Source organism: Neovison vison, chromosome 2 (assembly GCF_020171115.1).
Source record: "Neovison vison isolate M4711 chromosome 2, ASM_NN_V1, whole genome shotgun sequence".
Classification (NCBI taxonomy): Eukaryota; Metazoa; Chordata; class Mammalia; order Carnivora; family Mustelidae; genus Neogale; species Neogale vison.
In genome coordinates this window covers 188806366-188816117 of record NC_058092.1, presented here as the reverse complement: position 1 = coordinate 188816117, position 9752 = coordinate 188806366, and the positions used below count along the sequence as shown (strand labels likewise).

The window sequence follows — 9752 nt, the reverse complement described above, 5'->3', positions numbered from 1 at the left end:
AAGCTCTGAACCCACAACCCGAAGCAGATGCCTTGCAGCTAAGCTGCTGACCCAGGAGAGGGAAGCACATGGTTATTCTGGAAGCCACAGACACTTGGGACTGCTACACGCACTTCGGCAGCAGAAACCTATTACACCAGGAAGACGTGGGCTTCCCCAACCCTATCCCCGGCTCACTGCACAAAATCTCCCACCTGGTCTGGCCATCATCCATTGTCACAGAAGCCTCTGTGCCCCTGCCCCTGAGGCAAATATAGAGACTCCCCGTGGAGAGGGGAGGTTCCCCAGGTTGTGCACCAGAAGACCTTGGAAGAGTCATTTCCCCTAAGAGTCACCTATAAGGCATGGGTAAGCACACCTACCTTACCAGGGATTGGGAGGTTTCAGTGGGATACCACAGGTCTGTGAGGGGACGGGGAGTAGGGGATGGCCAGTGCTGGTATTTGCACTCATCAGGAGGGGGGTGGGGCTGGGCCTGGACATGGGAGATGGGGCAGCTCCTCTGAGGAAGCTCACCCCTGTGGAAAGTGAGGCCTCACTTTTGGAGAGCATAATTTTGAAGCAAGTGGGGAATCTGGCACTCTAGACTGAAGAAAAAGCAAGCAAACAGGGTTATCTGAGTACCAACTCTACACCACTCCTGTGGATACAGGCCACAATGTTTGGAGGCCTGTATCCAGAATGCTTTTGAACTTTAAGTGAAAAAACATAAGCTAATCATGGCTTAAATACAAAGGGTTCCTTTTTCTCTTCTAACAAGGAATCTGGAGGGAAATGGTGGGTGGTGTTGGTTCAGTGGCTAAACAACGCCTTCAAGGACCAACATCTCATCTTTTCCTCTTGCCATCTTTACTGTTTGGGTTTTTTAATCCTGAACATTATTACCTCACAGTCGCAAGAGGGCTGCTACGGTTCCAAGCATTTCATCCTTACCTTTCAAGGTAAGAAGCAGCTAAACAAGAAAAAGGAGAAAAAAGTCCTAAGTAGCACCCCTTTTATCCCAGACCAGAAATTCGCTGAGGGTGAGAAAGCAAGTTATCTTCAAAAAAGGACTATGTTGGTCAAGACCATCTGAGCTGGCTACATTGCCCAAACAACAACAGGTTCCTGTTAGCAAGGCAGAAAGAAGCAGAACAGCTCCGAGGTCGATCAGATAGCCTGTTAGCAGGGCCCGCTGGAGGTGGGAGAGGCAGTCCTGTAGAAGAATGGGTACCAGGCCAGACTCTTAACTGCAAACCTTCTAAGCTGCTCTGTGACAAACAGCAGATTTCACTTTGTTGCAAACAACAGAATCCACTCTGTTGCAAACAGTGAATTCCACTCTGAGGCATCGCCCACCTTAGCTCTGCAGCATCTCAGCACATGGAGACCGGAGCAGGCCGTGGCTCTCCGTCCTCCCAGCTTGCCTGAGGAGCCCCAGAAGCCCCTAACTCATGGTCTATCTGCATCACCCGCTCAGCCTGAAGCACCCCCCCCACAGCCCCCAGAACCCTTGGAGTCAGGGCACTCCCCCGCCTCCACCTGGAATGCCTAGGTTAACAGGTACCATCCTCTCTGGGGAGCTTGGCAAACCTCCCCCACATGTGGTTAGACTTCAGGCTGCAAGTTTCTGTGTGGAGAGGACTACAGAAGGCAAGACCTGGAGAGAGGGTCAAAGGTGCCTCCGGAGAGCCCACTGAGGGTGGGAAAGGGATGGAGGGCCCAGAGGTAGGAAGAGGATTCCTGAGGTGGGAGCAGGGCGGAAGCGTCAGGCAGCCCCAATGGATTCCACTTCTATGTCTTCTCTGATCCATGCTCCCAGTCAGAGGAAATAGTGGTCCCTTGGGCCAGATCAGACACAGAGATCAAAGAGCTATTCAGTTTGGCTGATGAAGTGCTAAAAAAAAAAAAGTCTATTCCAAATGCTTAAAATTATAAGGTTTCACATTACCGGCCAAATTTCAACCTTTCTTGAAAAATCAGCAGCTCTGGCCATACTGCACCCATCGTCCCATACGGTGGCTTACGCTACAGCCTAGTGGCAGTCATGTCTTCAGATGGGGCTGGAGCGCTACAATCCTCACTGCCCCCTACTGCCTCCCCTCACCTACCCTTGCAGCCTGGGAACACTTCCCCATTCCAATCCTTTGACTTGAATCTATATCCCTACTCTTCTGCCCCTGCCCTGCGCAGTCCTGGGGACCTCTGGGGGAGAAGACCCAGCCTGTGTGATCTTAGCAGGGAGGAGAAGTAGAAGTTGGGGGGGAGGTCCCATGATAGAAACTCAGGGGCCTCTTCTAGACCCATTTCTGTGACCAGTTGCTTCCAGTGGCCTAGTATGGCTAAGAATTTGTCAGGGGTGGGGCGCCTGGGTGGCTCAGTGGGTTAAAGCCTCTGCCTTCAGCTCAGGTCATGATCCCAGGGTCCTGGGATCTAGCCCCGCATCGGGCTCTCTGCTCAGCAGGGAGCCTGCTGTCTCCTCTCTCTCTCTCTGCCTGCTTCTCTGCCTACTTGTAATCTCTGTCTGTCAAATAAATAAATAAATCTTTAAAAAAAAAAAAAAAAAAAAAAAAAAAAAAAGAATTTGTCAGGGGTCACAGCCCTCCCTTCCTGACATGGATGGAAAGGCATGACCGGACTCCCACTGTCTCCGCTCTCCTGAGCCTGAGGGTTCTTTCCTTGATGCCTAGTGGGGCATTTGACCTACATTTGACCAAAAAGACAACTGAGAGGGGTAGAAATGGTCTCCCCCTCCCCAGCCCCTCCTGCGGCAGCTGCCCACATCCACACGCTCTGTGGGGAGGCTGACCCCACCACCACCACCACAACCACCACAGGGGCACCTCTGGGAAAAAGAAGCAGAACAGACTGTTTTCAGCTGCCTGGAAAAGGCACTGTAGGATCCTGGGGCGACACTTTGCTCCCTCCATTGTGAGCTGAGACACAGCCACTACAGTACAAGAGACAAGAAATGAGTAGCAAACGGGGGAGGGAGGTGGAAAAATTAAATTTTGCGTGATCAGCAAGGTTTCAAACAATCGCTCGCCAACTGAAGTGGGTGCCACGTCTATAAGTCATTCTGTTTTATAGACCATTAGGATCTCCAGAGAGAACCTGCATGGAGACCACTGCTTTTTGTTGAAATTAAAATGTCAGAGAAAAAGAAATAGAACAAAACAGGGAATCTGCAATTAATTACCAGGCCATAAAAATTCAATAATCAGGAGGCAGAGCGGCCGCGGGCCCAGAGGTATCAGAGCCAGCGTAACAAGAATGGAATACATTAATCTTTTCAAATTAGTTTTTTAATCTGACGGGGATATATGGTGACATGCCTCCCCTCCCTGCCCGCTCCGCCCCCAACCCCCTCTCCGGAGCTCTCCAAGCGGGGCTCTCGGAGAGGGAGGTTCCGGTATGAGCTGGGGGCCTGCCCAAATCCGGACCCCCAGACAGGGGACAAAGTGCTGGTCTGCGGCCCAGGCTGAGCCCAGGGCCCCAGCCCGGTGGCGGGTGGTGGAAGCCCCGCGGAACTGCCAGGAAAGCGCTTCTTGGGAGTCTGGCTCCCGCGGGGGCCCAGTGCACCCAGTCAGCGCAGACAGGGCGCCTCTCTGAGCTTCGGTTTCCTTCTCTGCAAAATGGGAATCCTAACCCCGCCTCACAGGCAGGCTGGAGGCAGAATGCCGGGCGCTCTGCAGAAGGCCCCTCCGGTTACTGTGTTGACTGGACTGGCAGCTCAGGCAGCAAGGAGCCCGACGACGCAGCTCCACCACACTATCAGAGAGCAATTATTTAGCATTTGCTGTGTGCTCAGCGCTGGGAGAGACCCGCAGCCTCAGCTGTTACTCCGGGGAATGAGACCCCAAGTCAGAGAAGCATGCACTGGGCCGCCCGGTAAGGGGGAAGGCGCTTCCTCTCCCGGCAGGGCGCCAGCGGGGGCCACTGGGAGCTGGGCGGGCGGCCACACGGCAGCACCCCAGCCCAACCCTGCCCCTGCGTCTGCATCGTCTCCCGGACACTTGACCGGACCTGGGCACCCTCCTGAGCGGCCTTCCAGCGGGGGTGGGCGCCGTGCTTGCAGTTTCTGCCCAGATCTCTGCGAGCCTCCGCCCCCCGCCGCCGCCGCGCCCGCACCGACCCCCCCACCAAAACCTCACAAACCCGCCTCCAGATATCAGAGTCTGGGGGCCTCGCGCCTGCTGAGCCTCCCCTGGGCAGCCCCGGGTGGAGCTGTGGTCTGGACACTAAATGGGCTGGGGGAGCAGCCACGGGGTGGAGGGGATGACCTTGAGCAGCAGGTCATCGGTTGACCTGTCCTTTGCACTTTGTAAATGTAACCGGTAGAGCCCGCTCGGGCCAGCCCTGTGTAAGTCCTTCACCGGGATTTTCTCATTTCCTCCCCTGTGAGGGGATGAGGGGGACTATGAATAACCCCATTTTGCAGAAGAGGAAATTGTGAAAGTGGAGTTGCCCCCCATTTGTGTGTGTGCTCTGCTCCCCGAATGCAGCTTCCCTAAGAATACGGCCCGCGCGGCTTCTGTCCCCTTCCCCACGCCGGTCACAGTGAGCGCTCCACCTGTGCTCGCCGGATAGGGTCCCTGCGAGCCGACCTCACCTGCCATCACTTTCCTCCCCAGAGGTCTCCACTCCAACAGCGGCCATTTCTTGAGCACCTACTGTGTGCCAGCTCGTGGGATCTGGTGCCATTTGCATAAGACTGCGGTTCCTGTTACACACAAAGGAAACAGGCTGAGAATGATGGCCCCCATGATGGTCCACGTCTGTCTGGCGCTCAAGGGGAGGATTCTAAGAACCCTGCCTCAGAGCCCCATCAACGAGACCTGTCTCAGGACTCGCAAGCCCCACCTCTGGGTTTGTCCCCAAACCAGGTCCTTCACTCCTTCAACCGGATACCCTTAGTCCCCTGCCCCCAGAATCCTCCGCTAATTCTCTCACTCCCTCTCAAGCTCCTGTCATTTCTAGCACCTCGTACTCTGTTACACCCAGGGCCCACCCACCCACATAGGCCCCAGGGTCCCAGCAGAAACAGCAGCGAAAAGCAGCAGCCTACCCAGGAGGGCCATCCCATTCTTCCTCCCTGACCCAGGATGGTAGACCTGAGGGGCGGGCAGGGAAAACTCAGACGCCACACGCAGGGTTTGCGCCCTTCTTCGGGCGCAGTTCCCAGTGCAGCCACCAGATGGCACCCGGCTCGCTCCAGCGGGGCTTGCAGTAACGCTGTGCGGTCGCCAGATGGCGGTCGAGACCGCAGCTCCGCGGGCAGTGCCGGAACAGGGCGGAGACTGGAGGGCAGGCGGGTCTCAGTGCGGGCCCAGGAGCCCCAGACAAGTGACCCCGTACTTCGCTACCTCCTGGCTGCATCATGATCCATCCCGCACCCCGGCTCTCGGTGCCCGCCGCGCTGGCCCTGGCCTCCGCCGCACTGGGCGCCGCTTTCGCCACTGGCCTTTTCCTGGGTGAGTAGGGCGCGGCCTGCGGTACCCCCAGCAGAGCCCCCGCAGGCGGGGCAGGTGCGGGAGCCGAGCCCGTGACTCCGCGAGGCGGGTTGCGGGTGAAGCTCCGCCCTAGCGCCCCGGAGTCCCAGGCCCTGACCGGGACCCCTCCGCGGCAGGAAGACGGTGCCATCCCTGGCGATCCCGGCGAGAGAAGCGCCTGCTGCCCCCTGAAGACGACCCCCTGTGGCAGTATCTACTGAGCCGCTCCATGCGGGAGCACCCGGCGCTGCGGAGCCTGCGGCTGGTCAGCAGGGCCAAGGGCGGAAACAGGCGCCCACCTCAGACCAGCGGGTCCCACGTGCTTGTGTGACCTTGGGCTGGGCCATGGCGCTCTCAGGGCTTCCGGGACTCCTTGGGCTGGGCGCGGTGGGCGTTTTCTGAGAGCGGGTCCCCACCACCACCACGCCCACGGCCGCGCACCTGGAGGGGTTTGTGGGCCGGGGGAGGCGCTGGGTGACTGGCAGTGCTGGCGCGACCCTTTTCCCTCCCACCACCGCGACACAGCTGACCCTGGAGCAGCCGCAGGGAGATTCGATGATGACCTGTGAGCAGGCCCAGCTTCTGGCCAACCTGGCGCGACTCATCAAGGCCAAGAAGGCACTGGACCTGGGTAGGGCTCACGGCCGGAATCCGTAGGGGCTTAAGTCACGGGGATGTCCCCCAACTCTGGCCCGAGTCCATATCTCTTGCCCCCCAGGTACTTTCACAGGCTACTCAGCCCTAGCATTGGCCTTAGCGCTGCCCCCGGCCGGACGCGTGGTCACCTGTGAGGTAAATCCGGGGCCCCCGGAGTTGGGGCGGCCCCTATGGAGGCAGGTGAGTGTCCCACACATTTGAGTCCCTTGGAGCCTGGCCACTCCCAGCTCCAGGATAAAAGACTTGCTGGCGCTGACCTCACTCCTTTCGCAGGCTGAGGAGGAGCACAAGATCGACCTTCGGTTGAAGCCTGCCCTGGAGACACTGGGTGAGCAAACGGGAGTGGAAAGGGCCTTGGCACCATTTTCCAAGTGGGGCCACTGGGCATGCACTAGTGACCAGGTCCACAGGGGGGGCCTTGAGGCAGTGACAGCCCCCCTGCCTGACTGCCATGTGGCCACATGCTGGGTGGCAGAGTGCTCCTCCAGGCGAAAGTCCCTTGAATGGTCACAGCATCTAGTGAGGCTTGGGCAGGGGCTTCTGAGCACTGGGGCTGTGGACTCAGCCACATCTGCACCTCACCCCCCTGCAAGATGAGCTTCTGGCCTCAGGGGAGGCCGGCACCTTCGACATGGCGGTGGTGGATGCGGACAAGGAGAACTGCACTGCCTACTATGAGCGATGCCTACAGCTGCTGCGCCCCGGAGGCATCCTTGCCATCCTCAGTGTAAGGGATAGGCTCAGGGGAGGAGAAAAACCCCACACTGGGTCTCCGTCTTTTCACTTGGCTACTCCCTGTGCCTCGCCCCAAGCCACAAAGCCCCACCCAGTGCACGCTTGTAGGCTGACCCCTCCGGTCTCCTAGGCTTTCCCCACCTGTGGTCTGCAGTTGCCACCTCTTGCCCTGCTCGCTTAGGCACCTTCCCTCTCCCCTCTGCTGCTACCCCCTCGCCCCCATGTCCCGCCCCTCCGCAGGTCCTGTGGCGCGGAGAGGTGTTACAGCCTCAACCACGGGACAACGAGGCCCAGTGTGTGCGAAACCTGAATGAGCGCATCTTGCGGGACGCCAGGGTCCACATCAGCCTCCTGCCTCTGGGCGACGGCCTCACCTTAGCCTTCAAGATCTAGGGATGGCCCCCAGCGCGTGGTCTCAAGGGAAGGGATGTGGGAACCCCAGACATCAACCCTGACTTTTAAATTCGACAATAAAGTGGGGTCTGGGACACGATCTTCTGAGCCTCCATATTTGGCGCTAAAGTGGGTAGGAGGAGGCCCAGCACTGGCAGGTTCTAAACCAAAAGGGGGCCCTGAGGGCACAGACGTCATCCCTTCCTTGGCACAGTCCTGAGAGCCACCTGGCACCAGGTCTATTGCCAGCTAACTGGAGGCAGGATATGAAGTTCTGACTGACCTGGCCACATACACACAGGACCCCAGCTCCTCAGGTCTGCCTCCACGCCACAGGATCTGAGGGCTAGCTGCAGGGTACAGCCCCCACCCCTTGGTCTCCCTCCTACTTCACTTCCTAGGAGGGGCAAGTGAATGAAGATCTTGTTTGGTGCAGCTGGGACTGGCTAGGAAACCCTATCTGGAGTTTAACAGGGAACAGGCCTTGCAGCCAACCAGGTTTGCCACTGGGCGCTTTCATAGGTTATGCCAGTTCTATTTGCCCATGTCTTCACAGAACTCAGCTCGACCTCACCTCTGCAGTGGAGGCTCTGCTCAGTGGACATCACCTCAGAACCAGGCCACTTGACCTAAACCTGAGGACCTCAAGGTTGGAGTATATATCCTGTCCTCCCCCTGAAGTCCTTGAGGAAGGTGAGGGACTGGGTGGGATCACTGGCCAGAAAGGAGTGAAACAGACAGGCCTATAGGTAGGAGACTATCAAGTATGGCAGTTTTTAAAAGTTCCCCACAGGAAGATGAATATAAAGTTAGGCTTTCCCACACCAACATCTATGAGAGGAGGTGGACAGGGAGCCAGGCCCTTCACTCCTCTCATTTGGACTTCCCTAATCCCAGTCCCACAGAAGTCCTACAGGAAGATCTTAACTCCACGTCACAGGTGAAGGTCAAGGCAGATATTAAGTATTCTTCCACTAACTGCCTCAGCCTAGAATACAGTTAGGTTTTGCAACCAGGGTTAGGCCTGGGTCCTCTAAGGCTGGAGACTGTTAGAAACAAGGCCACAGGAGCGCCTGGGTGGCTCGGTGGGTTAAAGCCTCTGCCTTCGGCTCAGGTCATGATCTCAGAGTCCTGGGATAGAGCCCTGTGTCAGGCTCTCTGCTCATCGGGGAGCCTGAAGTTTCCTCCTCTTTCTCTGCCTGCCTCTCTGTCTACTTGTGATCTCTGTCAAATAAACAAAATCTTAAAAAAAAGAGAGAGAGAGAAAGAAAGAAAAAAGAAACAAGGCCACAGGGGCCACAAGGGCCCACAGCTGTCAACTTCCGTCATCCTCCATCTCCTTGGACGTACCTAGAATTTTATGCAACCCTCAGAGCCCTGGGTGTGATCCAGCCTTCACTCTCCCGCATGTTAAAATGCAGTTAGGATGCACCTGGGTAAATATGTTCAAATTACTCTTCAATGTATCTTTGACCAAATGGTAATTCACTTATGCCACACCCCAGTCCTGAGTCCGGGACCAGGTAATGTCCAGCCATAGCTGAGGGAAGGCCACCTGTTAGCTCTGAGGCAGTAGGCAACCAGGGGCCACAGCAGCTACCAGCCTATGACCTCCCCACAAAGCGGAGTTGCAGAAATGTCTGCTGCTCTACTTCACACCTCTCTTGAGTATCCCCAAAGCAGATGTGCTTTCACACCCAACTTGCAGACATCTTTTCCTGTTTGTTTGACCTAGCAAAAGATCGTGACTCCAGCAGGGATGCCTGGGTGGCTCAGTTGGTTAAGCAGCTGCCTTCGGCTCAGGTCATGATCCCAGGGTCCTGGGATCGAGTCCTACATCGGGCTCCTTGCTCGGCAGGAAGCCTGCTTCTCCCTCTGCCTCTGCCTGCCTCTTTGTCTGCCTGTGTTCGCTCGCTCTCTCTCCCTCTCTCTCTGGCAAATAAATAAATAAAATCTTTAAAAAAATAAAATTAAATTAAAAAAAATAAAAATTAAAAAAAAAAAAAAAAGATCGTGACTCCAGCAAATTGGCTCAAATTCCAGCTGTCTGCCATTAAATCATGTGTCTTATTCAACACAGGCCATTCCTGCCAGTCTCATAGCACTGTACACACTGGTGAGTGTGTACAGCCTTTCTTTGCCTGGGGTCAACAACAATCCAATGGATCTCTGGACAGACTTACAAACTGAAGATATAAAGGCATATATCCTCTCTTTTTATTGTAGTCCAAAAAGGTCATGGAGTTACTTTAGGGACACAGAGGACTTTGACACAGATTTAGGTAAAAAGCAAAACACTCCCCAGAAAAATAATGTGCTAGCTAGATACAAGGGAGATCTGACCCTGACAAGTGTTTAAACTCTGCAAATACTTGGAGTCATTAATTACGTATACTTCTTTTTATTCATAATCTGTAATGTTTGGGGATACCAAAAGTAATTCTAAGGATGGCTGAATTTAACAAAAAATCTTTAACCTCATCTTAAAACTTCCAC

At 55.7% G+C, this 9752-nt stretch overlaps 1 protein-coding gene across 4 annotated transcripts; it reads left to right on the top strand.

The window, feature by feature from the left end:
• Nucleotides 1-5194: 5194 nt before the first annotated feature.
• Nucleotides 5195-9716, top strand: COMTD1 (catechol-O-methyltransferase domain containing 1). Of its 4 annotated transcripts, XR_006383311.1 has the most exons (8): nt 5195-5453; nt 5609-5736; nt 5997-6102; nt 6190-6308; nt 6402-6456; nt 6722-6855; nt 7813-7949; nt 9337-9716. XR_006383311.1 is itself a non-coding variant. In XM_044239882.1 (7 exons), the coding sequence occupies exons 1-7, from the start codon at nt 5360-5362 to the stop codon at nt 7882-7884; spliced, it is 708 nt and encodes a 235-aa protein (XP_044095817.1). In that variant the 5' UTR covers nt 5195-5359; the 3' UTR covers nt 7885-8364. The 4 variants fall into 4 exon arrangements, 3 of the variants coding, with proteins under 3 accessions (XP_044095817.1, XP_044095816.1, XP_044095815.1); XM_044239882.1 differs by lacking the exon at nt 9337-9716 and having other exon boundaries at nt 7813-8364; XM_044239881.1 differs by lacking the exons at nt 7813-7949; nt 9337-9716 and adding an exon at nt 7104-7356 and having other exon boundaries at nt 5198-5453; nt 6190-6263.
• Nucleotides 9717-9752: the final 36 nt, after the last annotated feature.